The following is a 20,727-nucleotide window of genomic DNA, read 5'->3' as shown; positions in this document are numbered from 1 at the left end:
TTGGTTTAGCACTGTCCAGCTGAACGTTCCATGATGAAGAAACTGCTCTGTAATCTGGACTGTCCAATACGCTAGTCACTAGCTACATGTAGCTCTTGCACACTTGAAATGTGGCTTGTGCAACTAAGACAGTAAATTTAATTTTTTAAAGTGTGTTTAATATGGCTACCGTGTTAGATAGCACAGGTGTAGTTGCATTGCGGAATATGTGTGGGGTGGTGGTGGTGGTGGCATAGGTGGTCAGAAAGTTGGAATGAAGAAAAAGAGTAAAGAGATTATTTAGCAATCTAGGAGAGAGATGATGGCAGGAAGAATAAAGACAGAAAAATCATAGAGGCATGAAATAAAAATATTTAATTTATTTGTCTAGGGCTCAGAGGATACAAATAGAATAATAAGAGAGAAAGACCTAGGTTAAATTTAGCTTACAGACAGCCTTGATGCCAGGTTTAGAAGCCTGGTCTTTCTCTGAAGAGGAGCATAGACCTATTTAAGTTTGGTGAAAATAGATTTATTTACTCAGAATTTTCAAAAATGTGCCTGTCAGAAAGTTTAATTGTGGTGTGTAAGATAAATTAGCATGTATCTGTTATATTAGAGCTCTTGTGCCATTATGAAGTGATAATATATTGATATGACTTTCTTGGCCTGACAACTCCTTGATGGCAAAAGCTAGAGCTTAGCTATGTATTTTTTCCCTCTCTTGACCTCACAGGACCTGGTTGGCAGGAGATATTGAAAGTACTCCAGAAGAGTTAATGAGAGAATAAACAACCCCGAGAATGGTGGGCAAGTGATGAATGCAGAAACTGCCTGGGAGTAGCATTTATAGAAGTTAGCAACTGATTAATTTGGAAATCTTTTATACACAATAATTTTCTGGATCGCTTAAGCTCAGGGATTGGGATTCTGCCCAAAGATTGGATATTCTACCTAGACTTCTAGGCACGTAACAAACCATGAGAACATTTTGGTGCCAATTGAGTGGCAATATTTGAAAACTTTTTGTTTCTGTCATGTTTATCCAAGACATTTAAGAATAAAATATGTTTTTATATACTTCCAGATTATCTTCCTAAAAGTTCACTTCATTGTATATCCCCACCAATTTTCAGGACCAAACATTACCAAGGAATTTATTTTTCCCTCAATCTGCCAGGCTGAAAATGAAATATTATTATTAGATGTTGGATTTCACTGATCCCCTCTGAAGTTGAGTTTTCAAATATTTTGTATTTATAAGTTCTTCATTCATGTTTTAGCTTAGTTAAAAATTTAGTTTTTTTTTCTCCTCAATGACAAATGGGAATTCTTTATGTATTGGTGATATTAGCCTTTGAATTCTTATTTATTTTGGAAATATCTCACCACACTCAAATGTGATGTTTTGCCTTTTAAAACTGGTTATTGCAGTCATTCTTTTTCTTTTCTTTTCTTCCTTCTTTTTTTTTTTTTTTTAACAAAGTCTCACTGTCACCCACGCTGGAGTGCAGGAGTCTGAGGTGTGGTAGAAGGATGTCCTTCCACCCACTGCAACCTGCAACCTCCACCTCCCAGGCTCAAGGGATCCTCCTACCTCGGTCCCTGGAGTAGCTGGGACTACAGGTGCATGCCGCCACGCCTGGCTAATTTTTTTTTTTTTTTTTGTAGTGATGGGTTTTCACTATGTTGCCCAGGCTGGTATTGAACTCCTGGACTCAAGCAATCCATGTGCCTTGTGCTCCCCAAGTGAGGGGATTACAGGTATGAGCCACGGTGCCCAGACAGCAGTCTTGATAACACAGAAGTCTTACATTTTACACGGTCAACCCATAACTTTTTTCCTTTATGCCTTTTAAATTTTATGTTATACTTGACAAAGCTTTTTCGACACTAAGATTATATAGATATTCTATAGTTTTCATTCTGTAGTATTTATATTCGCTCATAAATTTGGATCTTCGTTCCATGTTAAATTTATTTTGTGTGTTAGAGTGAGGTACAGATCTAATTTCAGAAAACAATTTTCCCAAATGAAAACTCAATCAACTCTCCTGCATGCCTTTGGTCAAAATCAGCCTCACGGATTTATGCCCCCAATTCAAGTGTTTAATGAGGGATGCTAAGGCTAGATCGAATGCATTGTCCCAGAATATCTCTCTGTCTCTCTGGGTTGTAGAAAAAGAATAATCTTATGTCCTTTTAACACACTTAATTTAGAATCAGTTATGAGGCCCCCTATGTCTTAATCTCCACATTACCTAATACACTGCTCTGTGCATAGCAGTGATTAAACATATCTGTGGGCTTTAAAAAGGAGCTAGAGAAAGGAATGTAAAGAAGAGTACAACACTATTTATGCCCTCAAAGTTAACCTAGTAGAATAAGATATACTTTATTCAACTATGTTTTAGTTGAGTAAGAATGGCGAGAGAGGAACAAAATGAAGATGCATTTGATACTTCGTTTTTTTACCATCCTGACAAAGCATTTAGGATATTTACAGATAATATATGCAAACCATTCAGCCCAGTGTCTACACATAGTAGGCTTTCATGACTGGCAACTTGAAAATTATTTTCTATTATGTCAGGGGTTTAATAGAGGCAAAGACTTCTTTACCGTGGAATCTTCAAGTTTTTAAGATGAGATAGTTTCATGTAGAAAATAAGAACCTAAACACTCCACTAAATATTAAATTTTAAAACTATCGTATGGTTATTTACCACTACAGCTTTTAAAAAAAAACCCTACATTGATACTCTCTTCCTAAAACTAGACATAAGTATTTCACACAAAAAAAGATAAACATTAATGAGTGTTGTTTGAAATTATATGTCTCTGCTCTTCAATCATAGCCTTCATTTATAAACTCTAAATTAAGACCAAAGCAGTAATGAAACTAATACATAAAATACTATAACTTTAATGTCATATGTTAGGATAAATCAATAGGAGGAATAAATCTGAAGTGGCAGAAATAACCACCTTTGACTTGCTTGGCATTTAAACCTTTCGGGCTTGGGGAATCACTGATGCGGTACTTTAAGGGGATTTGATTTTATAGGCTCTTTAGCCCAAGAGGTTTTAGGAATACAGAAAGCGACGAAGCCTTGGAGATATGACAGGCATCAGGCTGTCACCGTGAAGCTGCCTGGCTTTTAAATGGCTTGTTCTCAAGTTTGAGTCCATAATCCACTGGTAGAAAAGCTGTAGACTTGCTGGCAATGGTGAGAGATGCTCAGAAGCCATTACCTTATAATAGAAATTGATAGATAAGTGGACGATGGAAGTTTAGACTCTGACCTAAAGGGAAGTGGAGAATTGAATTGAGGTAATTATCTTGTTAACTTTGGACAAAATTAAAGTTCACATTAAAAAATGCCAGATCATTAATACCAAAGTGCAGCTCCTCATTCACTTACATGATAAGGTGAAAAGAAGTTACTAAAATTGTCTAGCTTTATTTAAAACATTATAATTCATAATTTTTTATTTAAACACATTTAAAATGTGCAGAAAGCTCAAGGACTGGGAAAATAGGAGAAAAGGTACCCCTGAATATTATTATTTAAATGAAAAATCTTCTTTTATTACTTTGCTTTTCCTAACTGGAATAAGAGAGGATGTATTTGCCTTTAGTATTCTGATCAAAGAAATGAGAAAGAAAAAGATGGATGTTAATAGAGGTCATCTCAAATTAAATCTTTTTACTCTTCAATCATAGCCTGTGTCTATTATATTCTAAATTAGGACAAAGGCAAAGACCAAACTAATTTGTGAAATTCTATGGCTTTAAATAGCTTATGTTCAATAAATTAACATAGAGAAGCATATGCTGTGGGAATTAGCTAAAATCTATTATCATTGATAAAAAATTTCTACCTTCAAGTCTTTAGGCACAGTTGCTAAATAATTGCTACTTATTGATCTCTGGGAGGAAACTGGTGTCCCATTGGAAGCCAAATTCCCTGATCAGTGCTAGCTCATGATCACTACATCAACCAGGTCTGACTTAAACAAGTAACTGTATGACAGTCTACCAAAAGGCAGTGTTAAGAGGCATTCAAAACCCCACTTAGGAAACAATGCAACGTTAGGCGACAGTCTACTCCCTCAAAGAGCATCCAGTAAAGGTCTTTCTATTTTAGCAGCTTTGCGGAGTATGGGGTAAAGCTTGAGAGTGGGAAATAAAAACTAGACTGAGTAGTAGTAACTCACCCCTCTAAGTCAATCTTCTCTGCATGAGGCTTCTAGGGCACCTTATTTTCAAATCAGATTAAATCAGGCATGTAAGTAGGGAAACGTAGGCACAAAGCCAACTAATCAAGCTAAAAGATATGATTTGAATTTAATTATCTATGCATTTTAGAGCAAAATATAATTTAGCAAAGAAAAAAAAAGCAACATTTGAAAAGCTATCTCATTTATTCATCCCACATTGTGAGTGCAGATACAATATTTGAAACTGATATTCTCTAAGAGTATTTTAAAAAGGTGTAGTAACTGGGATGTGTTTCTGTAGTATATTTTCTGATTTTAAAAATTAAAATGCTTTAAAATTTTACTTGGGATAATTCAAAATGAACGACATGGAATTTTAACAGCAATTTATGCATCATGATTTTAAAAAGTCAGAGACTTCAAACTGTGTCACAATAAATTGTTCTCATGCACGGCTACATGGTTATTCCTTTATTCTTTTAGTAGTTTTTCTAAATATATTCTCTGGATTATTTACATAAATTTTGCCTTTTTTTTTTTTTTTTTTGAGAAGGAGTCTTGCTCTGTTGCCCAGGCTGGAGTGCAGTGGCACAATCTCAGCTTACTACAATCACCACCTCCCGGGTTCACGCCATTCTCCTGCCTCAGCCTCCTGAGTAGCTGGGACTACAGGCACACACCACCACGCCTGGCTAATTTTTGTATTTTTAGTAGAGATGGGGTTTCACCTTTTTAGCCAGGATTGTCTCAGTCTCCTGACCTTGTGATCCGCCCACCTCAGCTTCCCAAAGTGCTGGGATTACAGGCATGAGCCACTGTGCCAAGCCAAATTTTGCTTTTTAATTCAAATGTTCCATAATGTATCTTCTTGATTTTTAGAGAATTTTATCTGTAGAATTTATAAAGGCATGAATTCATTTGCACAATTACTTGACAAATGTTACTGAATGCCTGTTTGGAGTCATGCAGAATGCTAAGTACTAGCATTTGCAATGGTGGGCTTAAATGGGCACTGTTTGTGGACTCACGCAGATAAAGTCCAGTAGGGGGAAAGATACTGCAAAAATCACCACACAAATGAATGAAGATTTAAAATTTAAAGTAACTGCTATGAAGGAAAACCATATGATTCAATTAACATGTGAAAAAATGTCACATCATAGGAATTTAGTTATAAATTCTGAGTAAAATGTTCATTTATTAGTGTCAAGCACCACGATATTCCTGTCTGGTTTTTATAGATAAAGATTTTGTCCTAAGAAATAAGAGGAAATTGTTACAAAACCTAGAATGAATTGCAGACAAGATATGCACAATGTAGAAATACTGTTCCCTGCCCTCCTCACCAAACGAACATTTTTATAATGTTTGTGAAGTAGGAAGAGAGGACGTCAGAAAGCACAGAAAGAAGAAAATATATCGGTATGCTAAAAATGTTTCCTTCCATCTAGTAGACAAATTGCTTCTAAAAGAGTCAGGATTCAGTTCAGGTTGTGTTTCGTTTTTGTTTTTTAACCCAAGTGGGCAAAAATAGTTTTCAACATACCACTTGTAGAAAACTCTTAATTTAAATGTGTGTGCATGACCATTGAATATATGCTTATTTTAAAATGCTTTCCAGTGATTGATAAAGGGTTGTATGGTGCTATCTTTGTCCTGTTCCAGGAGATTATGTGGTTATGTCTGTCTACTTTGATCTGAGCAGAAGAATGGGATACTTTACCATCCAGACCTATATCCCCTGCACACTCATTGTCGTCCTATCCTGGGTGTCTTTCTGGATCAATAAGGATGCTGTTCCAGCCAGAACATCTTTAGGTGAGACACCTTTGTTTATGTTGCAGTTTCTCAAGATAAGTGGCAAATACAAGTAATTTTTACTTCCATTTCTATGTTGATCTGCTTTCAATTTAGCCTTCAATTGCACAGAAATACCATTAGTTTCATGTTCAAGAGAATTGGCGTTTTTTAAAACAGTGTTTAAGGTTTCCTACTTTTGCAGTTTGGTTCTCCTTAGTTACCTGGATAGGTTTTCTTGGGTAACTTTTCTTAAGAAATTTTAGTTAACTAGTTTTTAAAAACTGTTTTAATATGAACAGATGTGTTTGTTTAGGTCTCTGGGTCATATGCTGAAGCTGCTTGCACCAGCTAGTGAAAACTGATTGTGTTTCTCTCTTCCCAACTTGGTATTCGGTGATGTCACACTGATAATGTGAAATCAGCCAAGGAGGACATATTAAGAACATGGAAACAATAAAAATCAGGGCCTTCTATTTTCTAGAGTTAATTGTTACACATTTACCAGCACACCTTTGACTTTTGGCTATTTGCCACATGAGTAATTATTGGGATAACATTTGAAGTAATTGGCTCTTTACAGAAGAGCCATGGAAAAAAATATTTTTGAGAAAATATATTTACCTGTGAAATTTTGGGAGAGAAAGCGACTCTTAAGATTATTTGCAATTTGCTCAATCTAATATATATGGCCATCTTTGTCTTGAATTTTCACATCTTTTTCTTCCCGTGGGGAAGAAGACTCACACAGACTAAAACAAAGCCCAACACGTGAAACTTTTTAAAACCTGAACTGAAACTAAAGCTTGTGAGAGGTGAATAAAATTCAACACCCTTTCATCAGCTATGTTAAACCTAGAACCACATCTCTTGCTGACTGTCTAAAGAGTCAGTAGGGTGTGATAGCTAGGAAATTGGGTTTGAAGTCCCACAAATATGGGTTTGACATCCCACATTTAGTATAACATTAGAATGTCATTTAATCTCTAATTCACAGTTTCCTCATATATAAAACATGTATAATTTCCTGCACCTAACTTATTGGATTCTACTAGGGTTAAATAAAGTATTTGATGCAAATTGCACATAACAAAGTAAAGCCTCAGAAATGTTGGCTACTATAATCATTTTCTGACAAAATGGTCTGTACTAAGTTATTAAGCTGAGGGCAGAAGTGATTAGTGGGGGAAAAAAGACATCATTTGCATATCTGTCCTCTTCCAAACCTAATTTAGTTTCCCATCTGTTTCAAAAGAAAGTTATTTTGATTTTTCCTGTTATATGTGGTACTTTGTGTTACAAGTACTTCTCAAAAATTAAAATATCTTGTCTAATGCTACATGCTGAAACAAACCGCAAATATGTTGAGCCTATTACTTTAGGACTCTTACTCGTCACTGTGAATGGATATATACTGCATTACATGCTTCTATGTCTCTCGTCAGAATGTCGGTCTTGTACATCTCTAGTACAGTGCCTGGAACATGACTGGTACCTCAAATAATTGTTCAATTAATGTATACACTTATGAATGGATGGAGCAAATACATTGATGTATTCCAATCCACCCACTTCCCAAAAACATTTTAAGGATGAGATTTCCAATCAGTCTCTCCTCTTGAAGCCTGGATTCTTGCTGGCCAAAATCTCTCTCATTAATTTTTGGGTAGCTCATTTAACCCACTCAGTAAATGAGTATTCACTGGCAAAGGGTTATGGTGGAAGAAAGGATCAAAGTGAGTGAGTTTTGGAATGAGCGAGAGGCCCTTGAGCAAACTGCAGACAGGTACTTCTATTTGTTTATAATTTGTAAGTCAGGAATGCTCAATATTTTCTCTATGTCTTTTCTATTCTTCACAACACCTGCATGTAGAAGTTGCTGTAATGATCATTATTATCACAATGTTTAGAGCTGAGCTAAGGAAGCAGAGTTGTTGCAAGGTTTGATGACATACACAAAGTCACAACATAAGGAAACAGTAGATCTGCACCTCAGCTGATGGGACATAGGTTTGCTCTGGGTAGGAGGCCTTGTTGAAGGCCAATTGTAGGTACAGATGAGAAGCGGAGCTGAGCCAGTTTCTCTATTTTAACTTTGCTGTCACTTTTCTAGATCAGTGCTCCTTAAATTTAATTGCACATTTAAGTCACTAGAGGACTTTTTGAAGTGCAGATGCCTTAGTTCAACCCCAAGAAATGCTTATCTAATGTGTTTAGAATATTTCTTAGGTGTTAAGATTGAAAAACAAGCAAACAAAACATCTCCAGGTGATGCAAATGTGCAGTCACCTTTTATAACCCTGCTCTAGATTTCACTGAGTCCCATTACTTTTTCCAGTGTTTACAATCCAGAGTTAAATGAGATGACCTTAAGCACATGCAGACCTTAAGCGTCTTGCCACAGAACAGTTAGGCCATGTTGTTTGATGAGCAAGATGGATTTATCCACGTGACTCAGAGATAGTGGTGTTTTCTGAGCACAGAGTCCTAGAGTATGGGTAGCCATCATCTTGGAGCATATAAAAGTGAATGTAGTTTGGTTCCCAGGTGGTAGTTGGTGAGGTGTATTTCTGGTGTACTGACAATGAATGAAATGAAAATACCATTTGGTATTTTTCACCCAACTGATTTGAGGTGAGGTAACATCCTTGAAGAGCTTACTTCATGCCAAGAATGGAGGAACTGGTAAAAGCTATGGATATATTTCATCTACCCCAGGTAAGAGAATTCTAACTTATTTACTTATCAGAATGGAAGCAGTCTTATTGTTGGCTGAGGAGCCAATATAAACCATCCCTGCTCTGCCTCTCACTATTGATGTCGCTGCAGTCTCTTTCCTGTGACTCCAGGCAGAGCCCTGAAAATATCTTGAGGAATTTGTTCAAGAGTCTACCTCTACATGGCTGTGATGAATGTCTATGTAGCCTAAATGACATTTTCCCAATTTGCTGGATCAGTATTTAACTTGCATGTTAGAATTTGTTTCTTCCAAATTATCACATGCCACATTTAAAAAAAATTAACTCATCTATAGTACCTACTATAAATACTGACATTTTCACTTGTCAAGGGTCAAGTATGGCCTCAGGCCTGATTGTAAAATGAAGGCCACAGTGCCAATTTAGTTTTTCAGTCCTCTGCAAAAATATCAGTTGTGATTAGGTACAATGAAGAACTTACATGAATTAATGCATAGACAACCTAATTAAATGTTTTTTAGTTTAAGAAATAGAACTTTCTTTCCTAAAATAAATACTATCAAAACCTAATATTTATTGGGATTTTACTAGGTATTGGTACCTTACACACATTTTTAAATTTAATCTTCACAAGAGACTTATAAGGTTCCCCATCATTATCACCACCACTCCCAGTTTGTAGATGAGGATCTCAAACCTCCCTAAGGTTCTACCATGACAACATGGAAGATGCCAGACCCATAGCACCTCCCCAGTCGGGAATCTACAATAGGTCCCATCTGTCTGGCGTTTCATTCCACGTATTTTTCATGTATTTATGGAGCTAAAATACTGTGGTTCAGAGCACAGCATTTGATGTCGGGCTGCCTAGGTTTGTATCTCATCTCTACCACTTTCTATCTTGAACAAATTTTTATTCTTCCAATGCTCAGTGTTTGTTACCTATAATAATAATAATACTTACATTATAGAATCATTATGAGGATCTTGTGAGATAATAGAGAGAAATTGCTTGACAGAGTACCTGGCCAAAGGAAAAGATCAATAACTACTGTTCTTTGCAATCAAAAATATCTCCCAAAAGTCATAATTATGGATTCCTATTATCAAATGTAGATTGAGCATCTTTGATCTTTCATGTATATACTATGCATTGATTAATTGTTTCACACATTCATTGAGCAAACATTTATTGAGTCCCAGTCCACTGCATTAAGACAGATTCTGTTGTCGTAGAGTATACAGACTAGAAAGGGAAAATGGTTATTACATAATCAGTAATAATATAGAAAAGAGCCGATGGTATTTATAAATGTAGTTCACTTGATCACCTCTTTCCTCTATTAAAGGCTACCCTTCCTCTATCGTTATTTCAACCAACACTAGTCTTTCCACTCTCTGGAATTTCATAACACAGTATATATTTAGGAAACTTTCATATTAAGTTACACTTAAATGACCTAAGAGAACCACATGGTTCTTGGAAATGTAGCTAAATCCTTCAAAAATGGCTCAGATAAAGACTTGAACAATTAGGAAGATAACAGCAATTTTATTTGCTCTTACTTATCCTTTCTTCAAGAGTGTTTTTGCTTTTCTCAGTTTTCTTCTAAGCATATTCTACCAGTTACCTACTTATTAGAGAGTAAAAGCTTTACCTCTTTTCTTGTATGACACTGGTGCTTTTCTCAGTATCTTCCTCTTCTCTTGCCCTCCAAGTCTCTCTACCTCTTACTTTCTTCTCTTTCTCTCTCTTTCTTTCTTTCTTTCTTTCTTTCTTTCTTTCTTTCTTTCTTTCTTTCTTTCTTTCTTTCTTTCCTTCCTTCCTTCTTTCTTTCCTTCTTTCCTTCTTTCTTTCTTTCTTTCTTTCTCTTTCTTTCTTTCTTTCTCTCCCTCTTTCTTTTCATCTTTCTCTCTCCCTTCCTTCTCTCTTTCTTTCTTTCTTGCTTGCTTGCTTGTTTTCTTGCTTTCTTGCTTTCTTGTTTTCTTTCCTTTCTTTCTTTTCATCTTTCTCTCTCTCTTCTTTCTCTCTCCTTCCTTCCCTCCTTCCTTTCTTTCTTTCTTTCTTTCTTTCTTTCTTTCTTTCTTTCTTTCTTTCTTTCTTTCTTTCTTTCTTTCTTTCTTTCTTTCTTTCTTTCTTTCTTTCTTTCACAGAGTTTTCACTCTTGTCACCCAGGCTGGAGTGCAATGCCATGATTTCAGCTTACTGCAACCCCCGCCTCCCAGGTTCCAGTGATTCTCCTGCCTCAGCCTCCCGAGTAGCTGGGATTACAGGCATCTGCCACCACGCCCAGATAATTTTTTGTATTTTTAGTAAAGACGAGGTTTCACCATGTTGGCCAGGCTGGTCTTGAACTCTTGACCTCATGATCCACCCACCTCGACCTCTCAAAGTACTGCAATTTCAGGTGTGAGCCATCTTGTGTGGCCCGACCTGTTTCTTTTGAAGTTTCCCTAGCACTTCCGTTTGACACAGGAGAATCTGTCCCCTAGAAGTCTCTTGGTTAGCAGTAATAGTCATGATTGCACATCATTAAACGATGCAAACGTTATTTTCCTTTCTGTCCCCCATAAGAAATTATATAAATAACAAAACCTAGTAAAGGTGTGGGATTATTGCTCTTAGAGTGCAAAAAGATGCTTCCACTCAGGATTAGAAATGCCGAACTAGAATCGTAGAATGGTAAGCCAGGTGGACCTTCAAAGAGTACCACAGATGAGAAAACTGAGGCCTAGAGTGTTAAGATGACTTAAGTTCCTATAGCAAGAGCTAGAACCTATTTGAATATTGAATCCATGTTGCCTTTAGTGTAAATAACACAACTTTTACATAGGGATCTCGTCCTTCTCTGGTTGATAAATATAGGTTGTCTTGACATTGTTCCCTGTCACTAAACAATCACTGGAGAGGACAGGTTTGGATAGGTGCTGTTGTATAATTAGTAAAGTAAGAGTTTTGAAATCAGACATGTAATTTCTGTGTTCAGTTCTGTCTGCTACTTACCAACTATTGGATGAGGTACTGGTTCTTTAGCCTTGTTCTTCTGATCTACACATTCAGAAAGAAAATACCTGCTGTGAAGATTCAAAGGAACAATGTATATGAAGTGCTTATCACTGCGCTTGTCAGAAGGAAGTTTTCAGTAAATATTACTTATTATGTTACTTCTGAGATACTTATTTTAATCCTATAATAATCTAAAAAGAATCCATCAATCAGAGCATGCCACTTACACATAACCCACCTCCTCTATTTAACATCTTTGAATAATTTCTCCTTGTACTTGGAACAAAATGTAAACTGTCTGCATGTGCCACATTTTATAACTTCCTTTTTACCAAAATAATCTTAAGCCCCTTGTCCCTCCCCAGGTGCCAGGTCTTCTAAAAATTTAAAGAACAGACAAGATTTCTCTTTCTCAGAACCCTCCCTTAATCAAATAATAATCAAAAGGTTAGTTTCTTCTTACATTTTAAGCTTTACTTTAAACATCAACTCCTCAAAAAGGTCTTCTCTGAGCCTTCCATCTAACTAGATTCTCACCATCCCTGTATTCTCCATGGCACATACCATAATGTGACATTATACTTTTCTTTGCTGACATGATTCACAGTATATCTCTCTCACTAAAATATAAGTTACATAAAGGTCAGACCAAATCTAGTCATCAGTGTTTGTCATTTCAGCTGATACATAGTAGACAGGCAATAAATATTTGTAAATAGAGTGAATTAATTCCACTTATATCTCCTTTCCCATTGTTGAAACTGCCCATCAGAAGTCATGAAACAAGTGTAGTTTCATGAGTGACTCAGTTACCCAGCTTGCTTATGCAATCACATGACCTGATTTATTGTACCTCTCTTCAGGTATCACCACTGTCCTGACAATGACCACCCTCAGCACCATCGCCCGGAAATCGCTCCCCAAGGTCTCCTATGTCACAGCGATGGATCTCTTTGTATCTGTTTGTTTCATCTTTGTCTTCTCTGCTTTGGTGGAATATGGCACCTTGCATTATTTTGTCAGCAACCGGAAACCAAGCAAGGACAAAGATAAAAAGAAGAAAAATCCTGTATGTATCATTTCCCATTGGGACCATTGAAATTTTTATGATTTTGGTTTAGTTTGTTTTCATTAGCCTATCTGCAGGCTAAGGCTCAGCAATGGGGCTCCAAGATGAAAACAGAATGTATGAGTTTGGCCAGGCCATAATGATTCATTTATGGTCATTAGTTACTTGAGGGAGACTCAAGTCTGTTTCTATTTTTCTCTCTCTGTCAGAATTTTTATGCAAATATAGTTACCTGCTCTCTTTATTTTGTGGAGACTAAAGCCATTGTTGAGAAATGCAACCTTCTTCTAGTTGCTATTATTCCAGGTTTCACTGATTTTTTGAGATCGGGTGTCGCTCTGTCACCCAGGCTGGAATGCAGTGGCAGGATCTCGGCTTACTGCAATCTCTGCCTCCTGGGTTCAAGCAATTCTCCTGCCTCAGCTTCCCGAGTATCTGGGACTATAGGCGCACGCCACCACGCCTAGCTAATTTTTATATTTTTAGTAGAGACAGGATTTCACCATATTGGTCAGGCTGGTCTGTAACTCCTGACCTCAGGTGATCCACCTGCCTCAGCCCCCTAAAGTGCTGGGATTAGAGGCGTGAGCCACTGTGCCTGGCCACGATAATATTATTAAATTACTGATGTTTTAAATTAAAACTTCCATCTAAGGCATTCCACTAGGAAGCTATAAGGTCCTTGAAGTTTCAAGGGTGACTATATTTTTGCAAATGATTTAGTGTATGTGTGGAGGTGGAGTTTGTGTATTGTCACTAGAGAATTTCTATTTGTTTCATTCTCGAAAGGTATCTTTTTGTTTTTAAAACAAGTGATTTACTATTATATGGGCAAGTTAGTTAGCCTATTTGTGTGTGTGTGTGTATATATATATATATATAAAATTTAAAAACACTTGTCTTGTGGGACTGCTATGAGAAATAAATGTGACAATGAAGGGCAGAAAAATTAAACCCAAAATATTACATAGTACTCGACACATGAATGTACTTAACATTAGTAGTTGGTGATGATAGTTGATTTTGATGATTTATACACTTACCAGCCTGGATTGATTTCAGTGTCACGATTTGAAAACGGGGAAGATGACTTCTACTTGCCACCAAACTTTAAATAGTGAGGATGAGGCACAAACACAAGTGCCTAAAGCAACTGTTTTTTATTGTGAGTGTTGAGGAGAGCACATAGTTACCCATTTACACACCTGAACAAAGTGACTGGCTCATAGAACTCCCCATGAAAGTTAAGGTCCATTCCCTTCCAAGATATGGGCAAAGAGAATCACCTGACTGTCCTGGATCCTGGTCTTCATCTTTGAGAGCCGTAATAGTCTCTAGCTATCCAACCCAGAGACTTTGGAGGTTGAATTTTAAGGAGGGAATTTAGCTGATTCTAGGTTGTATTCCGATGCAGCTCCAGAAACCCAAGTGAAATACTGCAAGAGTAATGTGTTTATTTGAATGTAAGATTTTGAAACATGTAAAGAAAGAAACGTCATTATTCTTGATTTAAAAAAAAATGCTTGTCTTTAATTGCTCAAATATTTACAATGCTTTATGCAGTCCTTCCCTTCCCTGTCTGTTTTGCCTCTCTCTGACTTTCCATTTTCTCTATCCTTGTTTTATTTTCCTTGTTGTGTTGTTTTTGTTTGCTCCCTCTTGTTCACTTTCCATTTCACTCTCCCTCAAGAAGGTGGTTCTATTGAGAGTTGGCATATTACCTGCCAGCTATAACAAGGACGTGAGGACTGACTTTCAAACAAGTTCTGATGAGTCCTTTGGAAAAAGCCCCTTGGCACTCTCTGTCAGCTAGGCCATTGCAGAGTGGATTTTGTTGCAAAGATAGAGGCAGATTCCTTTATTCAGGGTCATGGGAATGGCAGAAGAAGACAAGGCAGAGGAGAACAGGATAAAAAAAATTGAGAAAATGAAATTACCTGAGAATTTCATGCACTTCTTTTCAGGCAATTAGATGATTTATCAGAGCTAGCAAGAAAATAAACTGGGAATGAGAAGCTGAAAGTTTATTTTCCTGTTTAATATGCCTTTTGGATAATTGTGTCAAGACTCACCTATTAAATTATCCTTGATGATAATTAGAAAATAGAATCATGGTATTTTTAAACAGGGGAACCAGGCAATAGAAAACTCCCTCACAGTTGAACAACTCTGGCTTCTTCAGTCAAATAATTGTAGATTAATTTATTAAAAATTTCACTAGTAATTGCAAAATTACACTTTAAGCAAATACTTTATCCCAAGCTCAGAACTCTCCTTCTGTGTTTATAATTTCAGTTCATTTCACTTACTATGTTTTCAAAATGTATTTTTAATTTATCTTGTCTCTCTCTTTTTTTTTCTTTTCTTTTTGTCTCCTTTTTATTAAAAACAAATGCAATTCTCTTTTCTGTCTACACACCCAAAGCTTCTTCGGATGTTTTCCTTCAAGGTATAATGTTTTTGGAATGGAAATTCACTGCATGCAACTGCTGAATTTAACTATTAATGCTTACATGGTGTTTTATTTTGTTTTATGAGTAGATATTTCAGCATTCTACTAGAGATAATATGTTGGAGAAAGTTCTATAGACTTCTAGAGTTGATTCAGCAACTATACACTAATTCACATAGGTTTTAATCTTACACCAAGCTAAAAAGCTATAATCCTTATGAGCTGTCATAGGTAAAGAAGGCTGCTTTATCCATCAAAGCCAAAATGAGCTTTCTCTTTTCAGATGAAAATGGGATTGAGTCTTACTGGTTACACCTACTAAGTTTGTACTCTTTTAAAACTAAAATTTAACTCTGTAAATCTTAATTCAAAATGGATTGGTTCATTATTGTTTCGTAAACTTAATGATTTCTGTTTTTCTGAACTTTACCTGTAAGTTCTATAAGAACAATATTCGTTTTGAAAGGCTTTGAGTTAAAATATCCATTCCTTGTTTCCAAAGTGATCCTTGGGCCTGTTGGCTCTACCATAATATGTTGCAATGTGATTTCTATTTAAATATAATAGCTGATTCCATGATGTTAGAATTTCTGTTTACATTATCCTAAAACTAAATCTTCCAAATTAACATTAAATGTATCATATACTTGTATAGAAATTTACTAACTGGTCTAGCAGGAAATTTGCCAAGTAGTAACATTCTTTTCTCAACTTCCGTTCACATGTAGGTAAACATTGTTGGCATTCTTAAGCTTATAGATGGTGAATATTTGGAAAAGTATCGTAGTGCTTTAAAACATAAGCCATACCTTTGTGGATAAAATCAGGAGAACTCCATATTTATATAGATTTTAACATTTTCTATTAACAACATGTAATACATTTGCTCAGTGTAACGGGTTTTCTATTTGCCTATAACTAAGCATGACACAATATTTGATTTCAAAATTGATGCATTTTTATTTATCTGTTCTACTCACATGCAGCACCATTAATTGCATTCATGTAACCAACTTCACATCTAATAGTTACTAGAATAAGACTCCATGTAGTTTTATTTAAATCTTTAACTTTGAGTTCTTTTGGTGTTCAATCTCCTTGCTATAGCTATTAGCTTGATGATATTATTTTCAGCTGCACTGCTTAAGCTCAAAATTTGAAATCTGCAAATGTGCTCTTTCTAAGTTCAATTTTACCATTGTAGATCATGATGTCATAGCAATTTCCTGAGTACCCATTTTCAGATTCATCATCACATTGGTGACATTGTGGAAAAACACACTAGGATCTCTCAAGAACAACTAACTGATCCCTCTCCTTCCCTACCCTCATCCCAGGCCCCTACCATTGATATCCGCCCAAGATCAGCAACCATTCAAATGAATAATGCTACACACCTTCAAGAGAGAGATGAAGAGTATGGCTATGAGTGTCTGGACGGCAAGGACTGTGCCAGTTTTTTCTGCTGTTTTGAAGATTGTCGAACAGGAGCTTGGAGACATGGGAGGATACATATCCGCATTGCCAAAATGGACTCCTATGCTCGGATCTTCTTCCCAACTGCCTTCTGCCTGTTTAATCTGGTTTATTGGGTCTCCTACCTCTACCTGTGAAGAGGTATGGGTTTTATTGATATGGGTCTTATTCACTGAGTCTCATGGAGAGATGTCTGTTCTAAGTCCACTTAAATAATCCTCTATGTGGTTGATAATGATCTGAATTTGTTTCTATGTCCAAACCTGGTAAATTTTATAATGTCATATTGTTTGTGCCCAGCCCTCCTTTGGTTAGTGTACTTTGAACTTCAATGTTTGCTGTGTTTCAAACCTGCAAGGCAAAGTAAAATTAGAGCAAGAACATTCAAACCAAATAATATATTTTTCAGCTACAGCAAATGAAACAGTGAAAGCCCTGACTATTTACAGTGGTGGTATCCTTACTAGATTCATAATGCAATTAGATAGAAAAGGTCCAAAACTGTACCCTATGTTCACTACGGGTCAAGTTGTGATAAATTTGATCCCAATAGAATACCTCTCTCATTTAAGAAAAATCACAATTCACTTTAAATATGAAAGCCTAGTCCAGAAATCTATTACGCCTTTATCTCAAAATAGGAAGAAAATTTCCTCCACATTCATGTACAATGATGTAAATATTTCAATAACTTAGAATGCTTCAAGTTTAGTGCATGCATCTCTTTAGATCCAAAATAAATGGATTGAAGTTATCATCCTATTGTCTTTTATTTTGTGTCCTTGGGCTATAAAAGAATCCTGAATGTAATTATAAGGATTTAGGTTTGGAAATGGAGGGAGTAATTTTCATTGCCTTCTCCCTCATGCATGAAGATTCGAACAGCTTATTTTTTCCTTGTATTACATATTACAACACTTTAAGTAAAATGTAGACTGAATAATCAACATTTGCCACCTCTAAATATGCCCAATTTCATAACTAGAGTATAAAGTAATTGTACGTGCTTGCCGCTATTTTTTTCTTCCTTTTAGGATGATAGATCATAACAGAACTTATTCTCCATCTCAAGATCTGCTTCTAGTGATTGTGAGTGCCTTGTGGGCAGAATCCTTGTCATTTCCTCTTTGGGTCCGTAGCACCTTGCATAGTGCCTGGCACATAGTTGGTGCTTAATAAATATGGTTTGAAGTGAATTGCCCTCACATGCTTCTGGCAAATCTCTGTGCTGGCCTGAAACCAGTGATTCATCTTCTCACATAGGTGTTGTCAAGTGATATTTGATTTTGTAAAAATAATCAGTAGGATCCAAAGAACTTTAGCTATTTATGTTCATCTTCAAAAATTCATTTTAGGCAAAGTCCATATTCCTTTCAAAACAATATTTATGTCCTATGTTTGTGTATAGAGATGACTCTACTAGGGCATAATTAGAGTTTGTGTATTATTTTTCCAGGTTTGGGGATGAGTCAGTCCTTACCCATCCACAATTTTGTTTGTGAACTTATAACAGGAACAAGCAAAATTCATACCTGACTAGTGTTTGGAATGTAGTATTCTGTGTGAAAAAGTACTGAAGATTAGATTTTAAAAACCGAAAAAACAAAAAGGAATGACTTACATAGAGGTTGAGCCAATGACTGTGGTCTCATTAGATTATATTGTAATTAAACAAAGCAGTTTCTCCAGACTTAAAACATGATGAGTTGAGCTCTATCTTCATGTACTCATCCTGAATCCTTATTTTTCTAAAATAGCACCCTTTGTTAATTATTTTTATGGAAATTATTACTGTTATAATTGAGTCATAGCTAGTATAACTTTACAGATAACCTAAAAAGAATAGAAGAGAGAGCAGCTTTGTCAGTATAAAACCATGTAAAGTCATCATCAAGTCATCTGGATGAATCTTGAAACACATTTAGCTGCCAGTTTTACAAACCTTTAATATATCAGTGCTCCAGTATATAACCTCAAACAAATGTAAATAGAATGAATTATTTTCTTGTTTTGAATTGTCAATATATTAAATGTTGACTCTTTGGGAGAGTTGTTGGCAAGTTTCATTGGTGAGAAACATGTTATTGTCAACTTGAAATGTGTTCTGTAATGGGGACACTACAAAAAGCTAGCTTTCCAATGTGTGCATAGTATTGGCAATATGAATATATATTATATATAATCTAACACTTATTATAAGCTGCTCCCTGTCTATGTATTTGGAAACCTTTTCACAAAGGGAATTGCCTAACATGTGGACTTTTACAATAAAAATGCTGCATTCTAATCCATGGTGGCATCTCAGTAGTCTGGTAGGACTGTTTGTCTTAGAGATTGTGACCTCTCTTTCCTGTCTCACTTCCCCAAATCCCCTGTCAGTGAGCTTTATTTGTGAGCTGTGTGACTGTGTTTTGCATGGCGGTAGGCTTCACCTCAAAAAAATTAAGAGAGGCATGTGGGCTGTAGAGTGAAGAAGAAAGGCAGACATATAATAAAGTAAGTAAAAATTCAAGCCTTCTTTACCTCAAGAATTTTGGTGTGGTTAACATTACTTCCAGTGCCAGACAAAGTTGGAATCCCAGCTTTACTATTTACCAGTTGTTAGACAATTGTCGATTCAGCCTTTAGAATCCTCCATTAAAAATAATTTATGTATTTGTTTATTTGTTTAGAGATGGGGTCTCCCTCTGTCACTCAGTCTGAAGTGCAGTGGCACAATAATAGCTTACTGAAGCTGCAAACTTCTGGGCTAAAGCATTCCTCCTGACGCAGCCTCCTGAATAGCTGGAACTACAGACACATGCCACCATGCCCAGCTAGAAGGCTCCATTTTAACAGTTATAAATTAGATATACTAATGCTAACCTATGTAGTGACCCTCAACAAATGGTCAAAAGCTTTCTCCCTCACTTCCAAAGCCTTCCATGCACTGTTGTCATGCTCCCTTCACCCTATCAAACTAGTTTCCCTGATAGAATCCAGCATTATGCATATAAGCCTTTAAGTGACTCTATATCACTCTATTTTATTTTTAGGAAATATTTGCATTGCAAGTCTTTTAAACTATATGTTGGAAATTCCAATCTCATTGGAAAAAACTTACACATTACATTAGTTATTTTTAAGGAACTATTATTCATACCCCCCAAATCTACAAACATACAAAGTCGATTAGCCCTACTCCAGAGACAATGTCATGTTTTCTTGAAGTCTTTTGAAATTCTCCCAGGAATATAGCATGATCTTCACAACACAGTTGCCCTAACCATCCTCGGCCCCATTCTCTTGACCCTGCATGTCTTCCTGCATCTAATTTAAACATCTATTTCTCACCTTTCAAACTTATAAAAATGTAGTTTTCACTTAGATGTTGTCTGCTGTCTAACTCAATGCCCTTAACTTTAGCTGAGTGTATATCTTTATATGGCCTTGATTCTTTGTATTAAGTCTCAATATTATTCTGACTAGTAGCAACAATTTTTGTCTGCAATGAAGGTCAAATTAAGTTAACCAAATGATGGTTAACTTCAGGGATTATGTCAAAAATTGCTATCTCTATGCTTTGTCACTATGAATCTTTGTCAAAGGTGTAGAATATGGGGGAATGACATAGAAAAAAAGCTCGGCTATGTTTTTCAGTGCTCAGTGAACTGCCAAAAGTCACACAGCTAGTTAATGACAGATCAAGGGGTCATCTGAGCATTGCTCTTTCCACTGTGTCTCACAGTATTTCAGAATTTAGAAGTAATATTCTGAAATATTTTATCTTTCTGTTAATATTTTAGGATCTGCCAAACTGCAGGATGCTTTCTTTCTTTGATCTAAACCTCACTTTGACTCATTTTATTGCAATGAGACAGGAATTTTAGAATACCTCATAACAGAAGGAAGTCAGTGGGTTTTGTATTTATTTTATTCCTTCTCATGTAAAATGACCAATTGATATTTAATATTACCCATACTACTTTCAGAATGCTGTTTCAAAGAAACATCTAAACAACTCCAGACCTAGGGTTAGCCTTTG

General features: G+C 36.1%; 1 protein-coding gene across 3 annotated transcripts in view; it reads left to right on the top strand.

Moving 5' to 3' along the window:
• The window catches only part of LOC105480803 (gamma-aminobutyric acid type A receptor subunit gamma2), a 95,717-nt gene extending 76,727 nt beyond the window's left edge, over positions 1-18,990 (top strand). For 2 of the 3 annotated variants that reach the window (XM_071098108.1, XM_011739976.3), the window contains exons 7-10: positions 5,869-6,021; positions 12,570-12,775; positions 15,201-15,224; positions 16,565-18,990. In XM_071098108.1, coding sequence (XP_070954209.1) covers positions 5,869-6,021; positions 12,570-12,775; positions 15,201-15,224; positions 16,565-16,840 — 659 coding nt within the window. In that variant the 3' untranslated portion in view covers positions 16,841-18,990. The remainder of the gene's footprint in view (positions 1-5,868; positions 6,022-12,569; positions 12,776-15,200; positions 15,225-16,564) is intronic. The other variant, XM_011739977.3, reaches the window with a different exon arrangement.
• Positions 18,991-20,727: the final 1,737 nt, after the last annotated feature.

This window comes from Macaca nemestrina, chromosome 6, assembly GCF_043159975.1.
Source record: "Macaca nemestrina isolate mMacNem1 chromosome 6, mMacNem.hap1, whole genome shotgun sequence".
Lineage (NCBI taxonomy): Eukaryota > Metazoa > Chordata > Mammalia > Primates > Cercopithecidae > Macaca > Macaca nemestrina.
This window is presented reverse-complemented; position numbering and strand designations above follow the sequence as displayed.